Source organism: Centroberyx gerrardi, chromosome 2 (assembly GCF_048128805.1).
Source record: "Centroberyx gerrardi isolate f3 chromosome 2, fCenGer3.hap1.cur.20231027, whole genome shotgun sequence".
In the NCBI taxonomy this organism is placed as follows: Eukaryota; Metazoa; Chordata; class Actinopteri; order Beryciformes; family Berycidae; genus Centroberyx; species Centroberyx gerrardi.
Window position 1 is genome coordinate 13,299,456 of NC_135998.1, and position 16,922 is coordinate 13,316,377.

Sequence of the window (16,922 nt, forward strand, 5' to 3'; positions counted from 1 at the left end):
TCAATCGCTGCTGGAACAAAAGATTTCCTGTACCTATTGGTGGGAAAGCTGAACCAGATGGGAGCAGCTGGAACTCACTATAAAGAGGTTGATGGGAGTCCAGAGAGATAACGTGCCTTTCGAGTGACTCTCGCTTGATATGCATTAGAAAAATCCTGGTGAGGGACTCCTACGATCTTTAGGCACACCTTAACTATGCTTCCAAACCAACAGATTATAGAAAATGTTAAAACAGATTAAAAGAAAGAAGAATAAAACACTTTCATAACTGTCTTTTCCATGTTAAAACTCCTCAGTTTTCTTAAAAAGAACAGCCTTTGATCGCCCTTCTTGCACATGAGATCAGTTTTTGCCTCAAAGTTTGCCAACGGCTATGGTCCCCAAATATTTGTTCTGCTGCACCACCTTATCTGGCCACCACCTTTTATAAGGCTTGGCACAGGGGAAGTAGGCCTACAGAAATCTCCGCACATCTCTGTAATCTTGGGTACGTTCAGTTGTAGGAATGACCGCTCACACCAGCTAACAAACTGTTGTACAACTGGACCATGGCTCAGTTCCTCATCATGAATGAAACAATCATCTGCAGACTTAATAGTATTGCAGGCCTGATTTGGTTTCATATAGTCAAAGAAAATTCTGTCATCCAGAGTGCTGGATATCATTGGATGACAATTACTGTTGTTACGTTTTATAGACAGATATAACTGTCATCAGCAAAACAATACAAATGTATGCTATGTTTGCAGATAATATGTATGTAGCAACATGTCATTTGCAAATAAGATGGGACCAGAATTGAACCCCTCAGGACCTCATATGTAATGTCTGCTGAGGAAGAAGATGAGTTGCCTGTGGTGACTGAAAACATTCTACTGGAAAGATAGGAGGATAACCAGTAAAGAGCTACGCATATTCCTGAGCCCAACCCAGATTCTCAAGCGATCTAATAAAATGGTTCGGTCAGCAGTATCGAAGGCTGCACTGAAATGGAATATTCCCCCGGCATCTGCTATTAAAAGAAGGTCATTGGTCATTCTGAGGACAGCAGTCTCTGCGCTATGAAGTGTCTAAAACCAGATTAGAATTTCTCAGGTATTATTTTCACTCAAAGGAGAAGGATTGGATTGAGACCTTTTTCTAAAACCTTGGATAAAAAGGACAGTTTGGAGATTGTCCTGTAGTTTGCAGGAGACATGGGCTCAAGACTAGATTTCTTGAGAAAAGGTTTAAGCACTGCATGTTTAAAACTAGAAGGAAAACTCCAGTGGCCAGAGAGGTATTGAAAATAGATAAAATACTCATACTGATCAAATACCTCTTTAATAAACTTCTTGGGGACCGGTGGAGGATACAAGACACTTTCTCCTCCAAGATCAGGGGGAGAAACGGCTTCAAATCTCCTCATCATGGTGCTGGTGACTCAGTTGGATAAGGCACACAACTTGTAACTATAACATGTCAGTTTTTATGTCTATAGCCAGCTAGAAGCATGTGTGTTGTTTTTGTTTATTGCAGCACCGATTGTACTGTGAACGTTACATGCTTCCGCTTCAGGCATAATGGCCAACAAGAAATGGATGATTGACAAGGCTACGCCCCCTCAGCCTGCTAAGAACTGCCTGAGCAGAGAGAAAGGAGCATTAAAGAAGTTATTACAAATTAGATGAAAAAAAAAAACCTTAAAAAATAACACAAATAACAAAAAAACAACCCATAGTACGTACGTACGACTGAATTGAAATCAGTTCACTTCAGTTCACTTGAATATTCCCTACATACATGACAATATCCATATAGTTTACATAAATATAAGCATGCGTGCACATGCACTCATACATACACACACACACACACACACACACACACTCTTAACAACTCTTAGCAAGCTTTATACAGTCATACATTACAACACAGAACTATATGGTTTGTATCCATGGGAAAATCAGGAAGGAAATAATATGACTTCCATGCTTTGTGTGTCATGCAGGTGAAATGAGTGGGTGTGAGGTGAGTCAGGGAAGGGTGTGTGTGCATGATGATTGCATGCGAGTTAGTGTATCTGTGCATGCCTGTATATGTGTGTGTGTGTGTGTGTGTGCGTCTGCGTGCATGTGTGTGTGTGTGTGTGTGTGTGAAGTGAGTCAGAAGAAGGTGTGTGTGATGTCAAGCCCGGACAGGCTCTCCTGTGGTCCAAGTTCAAGTTGCTGTCAGGTGGTAGTGGTTAGTTAACAGAGCTGGTAATTACCTCAGACTGACTGGGGCTGAGACACTGGCCAGATACCCTCAGGATACTGTGGGAAAGTAGACAGAGTGAGTAGTTCAAACCAGTATGTTCCCACTGCGGCACGAAAGTTTCCCCCCAGGTGTATTCATATATATGTGAAGAGTTTTGCTCCAAAAGGACACATCCACCAATTAAAAAAATGACAAAATGATTGATAGCACATAATTGAAACAAATTACAGTGTATTTAAAAATAATAGTAACCTTCAGTCTTCAGTTAACAAAATGATGCAGGCATAATGATAAGACTGCATCCGTTATATTGAATGATGAACTTGTATAAAAATGAAAATTATAGGTGTTACATTTGTTTGTTACTCATATTCTGTTGACTGTAATCCTTGTTTTGTAATTTAGTGACAGATTTAAAGTGAGGCACAATTTTGATATGATAATGCCATCGTGTACAGTATATGTATATCAAACATTATGATACAGATTTTTATGATAAGCACATGGGAAAACATCAGCCCACTATCACTTTGACTCGTACCCACTGCCTAAGGGGTTTACGCTTCGTGCGTGGCGAGACATGCGAGAGCTGCAGATGTGCCGCCCGTTCCGTGTATCTCGGTGTTTATGCTTCCCGTGCTTCTCATGACGACCGTGCGCCTGAAACCTTCTGTCCTTTTGTGGCACTGTAGGAAAATTCAGCTCTCCACATCCCCCCCAACAAGAAAAAAGAATCCCACTGGAATCAACCAGTTGCTTCAAATTTCAGGTGGTGCACGACCTCGCGCACGACTCCAATGTGCCCAGTCGTTTTGGCTGCAATTATGTAATTTTAACCGCAATTACGTCATTTTGACCGCGCACACTCCGTCTGGAGCATTTCCGCATAAAGCATGAACCAGCCTTAATGGTCATGATGCATAACCAACATTTTGAACCACAGTAGACAAGCTATTTTGCCAACTATTGTGATCACCAGTATTTTATTATGGCATCTTTTCTCTTACTGCCCACTACAGTATACATTTTTATTTAGTGAATGCCATTTATTTGATGCCTGGGACAGTTACTGAACCACCAAAAACAGTTCATTTTAAAACAGTGCATTTATTTCTACCAGCAGTTATTTTAGCAGTTAAGTAAAAAGCAACCTCTGTTCAAAGCCTTTGGTTTTGTGATTGGATGTCACCTCTGTGGTCACCAGTATCACTTTGAGGCCACATCCACACTAATACGTTTTCGTTTTAAAACGCATAACTTTTGCTACTTTTACGCCTAGCGTCCACACTACTCCGGCGTTTTCGGACCCCTAAAACGGAGACTTTTGAAAACGCTGCTGACCCCGTTTTAGTTCGAAAACTCCAGGATTGCGTTTTAGTCTGGACGGGCGGAAACGGAGACTTTTGAAAACGATGACACCCACGTTTGCGGTCACGACGTCCACCTTGACCGCCTTATACTCGTGTGTTACTTTCAGTAACAGTTCCACCTCGTCGTCGGTCCAAGCAAAGAAATCTCTGGTCGTACTTTTCGCCATTGCTGTTCTTCCTCCGTAGTATTTTCTGCAACTAAGCAACCAACCGCAGAGTAGACAATCTGCTTCCTGTTTATACCGGCACGCGCATGCCCAGTGTACGTGAATGGTCATGTGATATGCGTTTTCAGGCGTGTTAGTATGGACGGAGATTATTTCTGAAACGCTCGTGTGGACGGAGATCGTTTTCGTTTTAAAACGCCGTTTTAAAACGAAAACGATCTCCGTCCACACGGGCGTTTAGTGTGTATTAGTGTGGATGTGGCCTGAGTGGTCACACTTTCTTTCCACTAAAAGATAACCATCAGTCAACGTTTTCAGTGGAGGAATGCAGAAAGCATTGAGGTGTTTCCACAATGAATGGAATCCGGCCTCTTTTCCGCAGTTCGCTTCCATCAGTGAAAATTGTGTGTAACACTGCCACTGTTGGCAAGCGTTCAAATCACCTAGCATGACCTCAGGACTGTGTGGGAAAGCAGAGGGAAAGGTCAAACCTCTTAGCTTCTCCATGCTCTTCTTTTGTACGGCGTTATAAGAGGCTGCCTTTTCTGGTACAGCTTGACTTTCACCAGCATCCCATTTTCATTAGGCCTACATCATTTCACAGTTCTAATGAAAATTTATGTCTGTCCAATAAAAAACAGAATGGCAGGCAACTAAAGATGGCAGAATGTTCCATAAATGGGTTGATGGTAGCAGACAAGGGATATGTTGTATACGATTTTGTTTTCTTTTTCAAGGAGAGGATACTGTAGTTTTAAGAGGACGTTCTATTCTTATAGAAAAGTATGTATATATGTATAGTTTTAGACCACAGAATGCTTGGACAGTAGCCTAAAGTATTGTTAACCTTTCCTTTGACATGAAATTCACATTGAGATCATTGTAACATTTTCAAAGGGCGCCTACGTGTAGAAATTCATGGCATAGTGCATTTCTCGTTTCCCTTCTCCTGTCGCTCTTCCTCCCTCCAGTTCCCACGCTGCCCCTTACCTGACTCCACCACAATTTGAATCAAATCTCTCATGCCCAATTGGCTGGCTGCTCTGACCATGTGACCTGAAGCAGTCCTGAAGGCCCCGCCTTTTCAAATCGGTCTAGAATTTTCCCATGGGAGCAGCCTACAGAGCCGGTGCTGCTGTGCGTGTGTGTGTGTGAGTGAGTGTGTGTGAGCGCGTTAGGGAAAAGTCTCCCACCCCCCCCTCCCTCTTTCCCCCTCCCTCCCTTTCCTACCTCCTCTCCACTATCCCCCTTTCTCTTCTCTCTTTTTTTTCCACCACCTCCCATCCTTTGAAACACAGTATCACACTTAGATAGCCTTTGTTGTCACGGCAAGGAGCATTCTTTCTCCGGCACGGCCACACGGAGTGTGAGAATGCGGGAGGTGCTCTGGAAAAGAGAGAAGGAACAAAAGACAAAAAGAGTAAGAAAATTTGGCAGTGTAGCAAGGGTCCCACACTTTATGAGCTAAATAGGGAAAAAAAGAATGTTGTATTTGTGTTGGCCGTTGTCATTTCTGGAGGCATTATGACCTTAAGGCCCCTCTGCAGCCAGAAGGAGAAGGCTGAGGCTCGGCCCGTGCTTTCTGTGTGGCTAGACACGCAGGAGCCGCAGACGAGCCGTCCGTGTACCTTGGCATTTATGCTTATTGCGCTTTTCATGACAACTGTGCCCCTGAAAATTATGTACTTTAGTGGCGCTGTAGCAAAATTCAGCTCTCCACATCCCCCAACAACAAACAAAAACCTCACTGAAATCAGCCAGTAGTACCGGTTCCTCTTCGTTCGGCCAATCCCGGATGCAGGTGCTATGGCGCCGTCCGCATTGTTTCAAATTTCAGGTGGTGCAACTGTAATGTATGCAGTCATATCATTTTGACGCATTTCTGCATGAAGCATAAACCAGCTTTAAGCTCGGTCTGTCCACAAATTGGTTTATCTGTAAATCTGTTAATATCACTGTGAAACATGTCATGATGTGTCTATGGTGCATTTCTAGATTAACATATTTGTATTTGCTTCTTATTTGTATTACCTTACTAACCTTGTTTTTCTAACTAGTTATTCATTCGTTCATTCGTTCATTCATTCATCTGTCTCTCTTTCCATATGTCTGTCCAATCTATATTATCTAATCTCCTTGTCTATTATAATTTAATAAGACTTGTGAATTTGTGAATAGCTGCATTTTTCTGATAATTTTGCAGTTACAATTATTGCAATCTTGTGTGTGTGTATTGGTGTGTGTGTAGGACCCATGCACCCACACACACACACACACACACACACACACATAAACACACACAAAAGGTTTATTGGAGTTAAATTGAGTGTAAAACATTTTAAATCGTGTGTGTGTGTCTGTGTGTCTGTGTGTCTGTGTGTCTGTGTGTGTGTGTGCCTGCCTGTCCACGGCTTAGCCTTGAGAGTTCAGAACAGGTTCTGACTTGCTCAACTCTGGGAAACTTTGAGCTGAGCAAATAGCTGGGTCTGTTTTCCTGGCTGAAGCCACACTCGCTGTATGTGTGAGCCATGTGTATGTGTTGTGAGCATTTGTATGCGTGTGGTTTATGCACACTGTAGTGTAGCCTGTGCGCATAGTGAAGTGTTTTGTCTGTGTGGTAAATTTTTCTGTGTCTGCGTCTGTGTGCGCGCTGTGCCTGTTTGTGTGTGAGGTAGAATATAAAGTACAGACTAGGGGGAGAGAAGTTCTTCATTCCCACAGACAAGACAGGAGATGACACCTCTGCCATTCCCACACCTCCACTGTCTCGCTGCTCTCCTTTCTTGGCCTCGGTTACCAGAGAGGCAAACACAACTCTGCATATGCACACAGAGCAGAGGGAACACGCACACCGACTCTTACATGAGGTGTACGCGCTGTGTGTGAGAGAGACAGACAGACAGACAGAGAAAGAGCGAGCGAGAGAAACTGGGCTGAAGGAGCTTTCCTAAATGATGGACGACTGCCTTGCTTAGTGAGGTCTGTGAGTGTGGGTTGATTTACAGCCCACCTCTAAGTGGAATGCTGTTTGCTGGGTGGAGCTCAGGTGTGTTGACAAGGCTTTTAGCACTGACGTGCTGTCAGGATGGCTTACAGACGACTCTGTGTGTGTGCGTGTGTGTGTGTGTGTGTGTGTGTGTGTGTGTGTGTGTGTGTGCATGTTGGGGGCTGGCAAACAAGAGGTCACTAATGTCCTAACAGGGAAACCTTTACCATGGAGAAGGATAAAGCAGCATGGACGTGTGAACGTTACTGAGGCGTGAACGCTATCTCCACACATGCACACACATAGATGTGCTCTTTCTGTAGTGTGTGTGTGTGAGTGGGGGGCGGGGGGGCATGGAAGCTACCTGAGTCTGGAGAATGATAAGGAAAAACCTACAGGGTTTCCCAAAAAGTTTTATTGAAGTTAAAGTTAGGTGTACATATACTATATACACAATATAAAGTACATGTTGTTTTATTGACTTCTGAAGAAGTTTGGTTTTGGCAAGGTGGCTCTCTATTACATCGCCATGGCAACGGACATTGCTCTTGGTTAAGATAAAAGTAAAATGGTGGCAAGTGTGAAATTAACTTTTTTATTCTTTGACCTATGTCATCTTATTGCAAATGTTCCATTAATTAGATTACAACCCAACAAATCCAACAGCCCATGTAAACTCTGAATGGACTAACAAAGTGAAGAGTGACAAGTCCATTATGGGGAAAAAAATCTGAACTTTTCTTTCTTTACATTGTTTTTACTGCAGACACCTTGGACATGAGTGAAACTTATTGCAAAACACTTCCTCCTCTCTAATCCTACTGTGTTGTTCCAGGTGTGTAACGGTGATCAGTACATGGCGCTGCCCAGAGAGGACATGGCCAGGCTGCTTAGACAGAGAGGTCAGTTAAATACCTCTGCCTATATGGAAACACACACAGTAACATGTCATCTCACTGCACGTCTGTTATCATACTGCATAGAACACATAATGACATACGTGCATGCCAATACTTCTACTGTCTACGTTTCTTTAACCCTTCTGTCTGGTTAATTTATTGTTACTTTATTTGTGCCCTACTGCCCTTTGTATTATCATCTTTATGGATTATTTCTGTTAATTTTGATCATTGAAGAATAGCACCATTGTATTGTGAAAAGTCATAGAGGTTTCCTGTTTTCTGTCTAGGATTTCTCGAGGACCAGGACCACACTGAGCTACAATCCCCTCAGCAGGAAGAGCAGGAGCCTGGTGACATCCTGACCTGTAGTGTGACCCCTGACCTCCCCAGGTACGTCCCTCAGTGTCGCTGGGCCCCCCTTTCAGCACTGGACCCCGACACCCTCACCTTTCCCGGGGGGGCCTGCCTACAGCTCCACACTGTGCCCCCCGGCCTCCTACTGAGGATACCGCTCTTCTACATCTGCACCAGCTGCGGCAAGGTGTTCTGGGAAGGCTCCCATTTTGGCCGCACCCTCTCCCAGTTTCAGGACGTGTTGCGGATAACGGATGAGGACGCTTCCTCGGTTGGAGCATCCGTCAGAACGGCGCAGCAGAACTGACGGACTTAGAGCCGCCGCAGTTTGAAAATCTCTAGTCGTCATGAAATCTCTAGTCTTTTCCATACCGCCCATGTGCACAAAATCCTTACCTCGCACGCTAGTTCCAATTCGCCTTGTCAGACTAATTCTCTCGATAAAATAATGAGGGAAGCATAAAGGCTGTAAATGTAGGGTTTTATTGCAAGGCAGAAGTTTCAACGCCAACTTCAAATTTGTGATCTCTGCCTGAACATATGAATCATTTAGAAAAGGATTTAGATTTAGATTAAGTGACTAGCACAGCCTATCTGGTAATCCTAGTAGCTGTATGACTGCGTTTATGGTTTGGTATATAATTTTTTAATATCTGAATTGGGGTTCTGTATGGATGCTTGGGGACACTTACCTCACATCCTGTGTATTGGTAAACAGACAAGGACTGCCCATAGAGGTAGACTCTCCTGTAACGCTCCTATCTGGTATTTAAATTTGACCACCATGCCTAAAAACAAAGGACATGTGTCGCCTCTGGATACCTAAGAACGCACCAACTTTGCCGTGTCTCCTCATTTACACACCCCTTTCTATTGATTTATTGATAATTTTGTTCAACAATTTTGAACCCATTCATGAGTTTAAATCAAACTTTATTTTATTTTGTATGTAAGACAGATGATGCTATGACTGCATTTTGACTTGGTATTTTTTATTTGTATTTACAATACCATGGTACTTTTTTTTTATAAAGATGTTCATATTAAGAATCGCTTGTATTGAAGTGTAATATGTTGTCCTGAATCTCAGATCTGATATCACATCAAAGAGTCGACCCTCTTTTGATTTAAAAGCTCCAATTAATTAACAATGGCCTTTGCTCCTGTGGCATATTTCTGTTCAATCTGAATACATTGTTATAATATGTTGTTCTGTGTAATAATAAAGGGATTTTTCACTTCATTTATTGGTCTGTGAGAAGTAGTAATTCACATTCTGAGGTGCAGCAGATATTTTCTTTCACAAAGCAGTGGGACTAATACTGGACAGATTGATGAGATCACCGGAGCTTCGCTGATGTCTGTCTGTCAGGTGTAACACTAACAGTGTGGGGTTTCCTGCCCTCAGGCTCAGGGGCAGACGGGGTCACGGAGTAACCCAACACATACTGCCTGAATCCCCTTCCCTTACTATTTTCACATTCCTTCCTTTCCAACTTCCCTCCCTCTTTTCACAAATCCCACATTGGATCTGTCTGATTTGAGAAAATGACATTTTCCAAAAAGGTTTTGAGGTATCCAACAAGGAAAATTCTGTTCATGTAGAAACATGATGCAGGTGTTTTCTGGACGATTACATGCTGTTCATTTAATTGAAACGCTATTGGTTTTCTCTAAAATCTATACAGCTATGTTAAAAACTACTTAATGTCACAAAATCTGACAACTTACTAATTGCCCCACTACAACTCTGCATCATTCGCGGGGACGACATGTTTACTGTTTACTGGTTTCCCTAGTGTGGGTCCATCTCAGTCCATTTTAAGAAATGAATGGCAACTCTACTTGAAAGGAACTCGTGTCAGAAGTTTCGCAACCTCATGCGTGTGAATGTACAGAGCCCGGGAGTGGCCATTAGGAGAGAAAAAAAGTTATATCGAGTCCACGATTTACTGTAACGTGCGCATGTTTTAGTCCATTCGTGCGCACGAGATACAATTCGTTCCCTCGATTTCGTTAAACTGTGCAATTTAGGAAAAAAATGCAACTTAAAAGGTACCTTTTAGGTATTGCAGATAGGCCTAATAAGGATTTGGTATGTTAATATCCATTGTCTGTTTACACTGAATAGGCATATCCCCCAAATATTGCAACATATGTAGCCACTTAACCTTCAGGCCATGTAAACACAATCAGGTGGCTGCAACACACCCAGGACAGCGCCACATTTAAACATAATCACCAATATGTGCACTGACTCTTTATAAGCTCGTGAAGAGCGCATGTATTATATATCGAGAGCACGATATCACTATTTCGAGGGCACGTTTTGGCAATTTGTGCGCGCGTAAAGAGGAAATCGAGGGAACGAATTGTATCTCGTGCGCACGAATCAACCAAAACGAGGGCTCATTTTAACCAGATCGAGAGCTCGAATTGCATATCGTGCGCACGTTACAGTAAATCGTGGCCACGACATAAATTCTTTTTCTCCCGATGGCCACTCCCGGGCTCAGTATGAATGGCAGGTTGGGATCCTCATATGTAAAGCACACACCACCAGTTTAACGATTGCGTAACCTTAAGGGCAAGGTAAAATGTAAGCTTATAGGCTTTTGTTGCAGTAATGTTACACCATCCACCATACAGCTATCTGCCAGGATATTAGAAGTATTGTTATTTCTACAGAGTAATGTTACAGTCGTGGGTATTGATGGCTGTGAATATGAACTTCACCGTCCTTTGGTTGGTGAGTCGTGTTTGGACCTGAACCTGCTTCTCCCGTGGAGGAAATCTACTGTTCGGCCCAAGAAGAAACTTTCTTGGACAAAGGAGATCCTGAGGATTACTTTGTCTCAGACATGGCTTACAAGTTCTCAGGCAGAGCTTCTCTGCAACCTGTGATGTTATGGTTATTGTAGTTTTTGGCAGTCCTAAAACAGCTGGACTCATACCGTATGACAGAGAGAAATTCATATTCTATATTGAATATGGATTTATGCTGTAATTTGGAAAACTTCACGTTTTTTTTTCCTGGAAACGTTTACGAATTTTACATCAACCACTAACCCTTGCCAAAAAAAAAACTATATTAATCCTGCAGGCTAATTTTTAGAAGGACGCTACAAATTTTACAATTTCTCAAGCCCTTATAGGAGTATTATAGGAATACCATAGGACAATTATAGTGCCACACAATACCATAGAAATACAAAAAAAAATACAAATTACAAGTACAATTAGGTCACCATGAACTCACTATTGACTACTGACACACCATAAGTCCCTATAGGGATATCATGCGTTTTTCATTAGGGAAATAGATACATTTTTGAATTATCTCAGATGGAACGTGTCGGTGAGAAAAAGGTTAATGATAAACTGGTTGGATGACGAGTGTGCATGGGGAGCGAGACTTCCTCTCGACTGCGGCATCTGACGTGACCCTAATGAGATCCTTTAACCGCAAAATAAATCATGTCAGCTCTCATCTCTGAATTAAACAGCGCATTTTTTATTTTTTATTTTTTACATACTTTTAATAATAAAAGTTGCTCCCAATATATAATAACCCATTTCTTCCTAAATATACGCCAAATACATCCTGGAATAGAAAGTCTTGGCACGTCGCCATGCGCTTTTTCTTTAAAAGTAGACCATAACTGTTATAACATTTAGTAACTCTGGAGTATTTTTATTGCTATGAATGAAGTCGACACTCTAGCTCCCAAATAAGCCTCTCTGTCTGTCTTGTCCCGTCCTTGTCCGGGTGGTCGCAGCCCCAGCCTCTCTGCAGAGCGCGAGCTTTCTGCTGCACCATGTTATTTGATCCTTGCTCTTTCTTTGCTGGGAAGAAAAGCTCGCCTCTTTCCCACGCTCTGAGGACACGTGGTGCCCGTAATGAATTGGATTCAGAAGGCCCTCCCTTATATTGAAACGTCACCCCTCTCTCTCTCGCTCGCTCGCTCGCTCTCTCTCTCTCTCTCTCTCTCTCTCCCTCTCTCTCTCTCTCGCACACACACACACACAGACACGCACGCACGTAGTCCAATTTAACGTGCTTTATTGACATGAACGTAAAGAACAATATTGCCAAAGCATCAAGATAAAAGATCAACATTTTTACATGAACACCCCCCCTTGTGTGTGTGTGTGTGTGTGTGTGTGTGTGTGTGTGTGTGTGTGTGTGTGTGTGTGTGCGTGTATGTGTGCGTGTGCGTGTGCGTGTACGTGTGTGTGTGTGTGTGTGTGTGTATCAGTACCTAGACAGTGGAAGATCTGGGTTCCACCACCACAGTATCAGTAGCCTATATGGAAGTTATTACTCTCTCTCTCTCTCTCTCTCTCTCTCTCTCTCCCTCCCTCTCTCTCTCGTTCAACGACACACGCACGCACGCACGCAACGCAACGCACAGCATCCCGGGAGGCTCCTCCCGTCTTGTCTGGCCCCAGAAGCCCCGAGCCTCGGCGCCAAAACTCGGCGCACTGCATCCAGCCGACTCGGTCCGTCCGGCGCTCCGTTTACAGAGCAGCAACACAACTCAGTACGCATGGCTCTGGGTTCTTTCTCTGTCGCTGGAAAAAAAAAAGTCTTGTTTATCAACACACAGCAATAGAACAGAGATATGGCTGCATAAATAGAACCAGAATAGACTTCTATTATCTTTGTGTGTGTTTCCATTTAGGAGTTTGAGGAGAACTCAATGGCCTGCGCACCGCCTCCCTGCCCAGGGAAACCTTCAGGACAGCTTCACTGAACCTGTCTGCCCTGGCACAAGGACCATTAAAGTTATCCAGAATAGAGAATTGTATGTTGTCGCTCTGATTGGCGTGCGCCTTTACGCATGAGGCTGGGATTAAGTGGAATGCGTATTGGCCATTATACACACAATGTGTTATATTAATCCTATGCTTTTCGAGAGAATTTCAAAACAATCTGCCTCGACTACAACAAGTTATGGTGCACATACACACACACACACACACACACACACACACACACACACACACACCACTCTCAACAACTGTAGCTATCTGGTTTCGTCTGCTGCTTCCCAGACACACATTACCAAGAAAGAGTCAGGAGCAAAGGGGGGCAGAGTGAGAGGAGAGCAAATGCCACAGAGTTTGGGGGAGAAACCCATCCAATCGGAGAAGCTTTGGCTCCTGCGGTCTGTGCAAATGTTTTCCAAGTGTCCAGACGCACTGTAGCCAAAGCTCTGATAGCGGACAGATGTTCCTGCTTTTCTAGAAGATGTTCAGCACCGTTCAGGGAGCCCTTAAGAAAAATAACTGTAGTGAATTCTGGAAACTGTACAAATATCTTAGCAAATCTATAAGCCCCTGAAACATACGATAAAGTGTTAAAGTGATAAAGTATAACCTCAGTACTGAGTATCACAAACACACAGGGTTTTTCGTCATTGAGAGAGAGACACACAGAGAGACAGAGAGAGTGAGTAAGTTAACCAAATACTATGTAAAGTAATAAAGTAATTGTTATAATGCCAATGTGCAGTAAGGTTTTTGCACTCCACAATGGGCCGATGCATGTGGGTGCCATGTCATAAGAGAGGAACTGGGCCTACACGCATCAGGGACAATGTTACTGTGGCTTATGTAAAAATGCCTGAGTTAGATATTCACCGCATTTCTATGAATGAGTCAGCGCCGCAGCCCTTTGTTTTGGAGCATTCAGATGCAAGAGCTCATGCAGCTGTGCTTGCTGCGGAGGAACAAACAAAACGTAGGCAGCGCGCACAAAAAACACACAGTCACCTGCAGACGCGCTTAAATACAATCGGAAACAGATGAACGACAAAAGTTTCAGCCAGAAACTATTTGGTCCATTAAAAAACTCATTGAGTCACTGCATGAATGTTATAGTGATTTTTTGTCAGGGATCAAAACAATTCATATACACAAGGTTGTGATCCATATTGTCAAGCGACAATTTTTTTTCTGCGGTTAGATGAAGTAGGCTGTGACCTTTATCAGACGTGGGGTCCCTTTTGCTGTTTTTCTCTCTCTCTCACACACACACACACACACACACACAGGCCGGCGAGGCCACATACGTGCGGCAAATGTACAGTTCAGAGTGTGGGAAAAAGAGGACAGTGTGAACGCCGCCTAACCATGAAAGAGCAGAGCGGTTTACAAGCGTTACAGATCAGCCTCCAGATGAGACGAGCAACCGGCTGCCAAACGGAGCAAACGGCTCGGTGGAGGCTGAGATACCTGGTGTGGTTTCACCACCGAGGACCGAGTCAGCGAGGGCAAGAGCTCTCAGGATACTGTCTCTCTGTCTTTCTGTCTCTCTGTCTTTCTGTCTGTCTACTCTCTCTCTCTCTCTCTCTCTCTCTCTCTCTCTCTCTCTCTCTCTCTCTCTCACTGTCTAGCTGTCTCTCTGTGTGTGTCTCTCTTTCTCTGTGTCTCTCCCTCTGTGTCTCTGTCTCTCTCTCTCTGTGTCTCTCTCTTTCTCTGTCTCTCTGTCTTTCTGTCTGTCTACTGTCTCTGTCTCTCTCTCTCTCTCTCTCTCTCTCTCTCTCTCTCTCTCTCTCTCTCTCTCTCTCTCTCTCTCACTGTCTAGCTGTCTCTCTCTGTGTGTCTCTCTTTCTCTGTGTCTCTCCCTCTGTGTCTCTGTCTCTCTCTCTGTGTCTCTCTCTTTCTCTGTCTCTCTGTCTTTCTGTCTGTCTACTGTCTCTGTCTCTCTCTCTCTCTCTCTCTCTCTCTCTCTCTCACACACACACACACACACACACTGTCTAGCTGTCTCTCTGTGTGTCTCTCTTTCTCTGTGTCTCTCCCTCTGTGTCTCTATCTGTCTCTCTCTCTCTGTGTGTCTCTCTCTTCCTCTGTCTCTCTGTCTTTCTGTCTGTCTACTGTCTCTGTCTCTCTCTCTCTCTCTCTCACTGTCTAGCTGTCTCTCTCTCTGTTTCTCTATCTGTCTCTCTCTTTCTCTGTCTCTCTGTCTTTCTCTGGCTCTCTGTGTGTCTCTCTCTGTCTTTCTCTGGCACTCTCTCTGTCTCTCTATCTCTCTGTCTGTCTCTCTCTCTTTCTGTCTCTCTCTGTCTGTCTGTCTGTCTGTCTTTCTGTCTCTCTCTCTTTCTCCCTGTCTGTCTGTCTGTCTGTCTCTCTCTCTCTCTCTCTCTCTCTCTCTCTCTCTCTCTCTCTCACACACACACACACACACACACACACACACACACACACACACACACACACACACACACACACACAGACGCCCAGTTCCCACGGTGGCGGGGGCAGCTGAGCGGCGTGTCAATCTGCGCACAGCGTCACCTCTTTTCACTTGCAAAAAGGAAGTAGCGCAGGGCTTTTGTTATTTGAAGTCCCACAGTCCAGTCATTTAAAACAACTGAAATATATCCGCAGTTTATGATTTAAACAGCCACCTATCGACCGGAGAGGTGTTTCTACTGAGCGGTAGAGCTGTAGACCCCCGTCCCATTTGGGACTTTATTTTACTGTCGTTAAGTTTGCCATTTGGTTTACAGGGCAACATTGTCTCAATAGATCACCCTGCATACCATCTCCAAGTCTTAGGCTTAGATTTTTATTTGATGAATGCCATAGCACTTTTTCTGTTTAAATGATGGTCAATTTTAAAAGGTAGTGAGTGATGTCCTTGGTTGACAAAATGGTAACACTTTGACAGACTGGACCCCTTATATTCTAGAGATGTTGAATGATGAACTTCAGGTAATCATTTGTCTCCGAAAGGGATGTAGTAGAGCAGCCTAATAGGTCTAGCATGTTGGAAACAAAAAAATAGGATGCAACAGTGCGAACTTGACATATTCTCACAAAACAATGCATATAGGCTATTTACTATTTCAATATACATTTGTTTTGAACACATAAGACAGATATTATTTAAGCCTAAATTAATTGAGATGTCCTTTGGCAGTCAGTGCTGCTGCTCCGCTGTCATTCATCTCAGTGTCACACAGGGAAAGTTGGGTCACATACAGTAGCCTAGTGTAGTTTCAACAGCACATAGTTGTGAACCACACCCTCTCCTGGCTAGTATGTCATTTTCAGCACCCTTTCATCCCCGAATTAACATGAAAGGACTAACATGAGGACTGTTAATGAGTCCGGTGACCTTTCACTCCAAAGCATGTCCAATAAGACATTAATAAGACATTTAGTGTAATATTGAGTCAAGTGTAGTGTTGACATTTTTTTTCCTTATTACAAGTGAATACTGCTTGTGAATGGGGTGAGATTATCTCACTTGTTTGCAATGCACTTTCACCTGTTGTGAGAATTTTCTTTATACTAGTAATATCTTGAAATAACGCAGATTACTCCAGTAGTTTAAATATAATGTCACTTGATTCAAGAAAATCCTTGAAGCAATTTGATTTCCATTGCAAACTAGTGAACCGCAATGCCAGATTTTTAAGAAAAAATATTTTTTATACTAGACATAGACTTTTGCCTATGGCTATTTTTAAGTAATCGCTTTGCATTAGTAGTAAATTCTCACTGCCATCTCTGCCAATGAAACTTGTGAAAAGAAATCTGAGTCTGATTGATTTTGTCGATTTGAAGTGTCCCTGCTGATAATCCAGTGGATGATCCTCTGCAGCTCTACACCCGCTTCCTCAGCAGTTTATGGCTCTGGCAACACCACGCTGCTGGCTTCAGTCGGTGCTTCCTGGGGTACAGGAGATCGGATATAGAGCTCACTATAATATTGCTGCGGGCGGCTTGTTTAATATTTCTGCAGCAACATTTGGCTCCCCCTTGGAAGACCACGCCTCCTCCCTGCAGTTACACAGGGCCTTGATCCCTCCCCCAAACCAAGCCGGCAGCCTATAACCTCTCCGGGTTTCCGCCCATTCCTCCACAGTTGATTCTTTGGAGAGGTATT

At 43.4% G+C, this 16,922-nt stretch overlaps 1 protein-coding gene across 1 annotated transcript in view; it reads left to right on the forward strand.

Annotated features, from left to right (window-relative positions):
- The window catches only part of exd3 (exonuclease 3'-5' domain containing 3), a 54,834-nt gene extending 45,597 nt beyond the window's left edge, over positions 1-9,237 (forward strand). The window contains exons 20-21 of the mRNA XM_071904309.2: positions 7,597-7,663; positions 7,951-9,237. Of these exons, the coding sequence (XP_071760410.2) occupies positions 7,597-7,663; positions 7,951-8,324 (441 nt within the window). The 3' untranslated portion in view covers positions 8,325-9,237. The remainder of the gene's footprint in view (positions 1-7,596; positions 7,664-7,950) is intronic.
- The last annotated feature ends 7,685 nt before the right edge of the window (positions 9,238-16,922 follow it).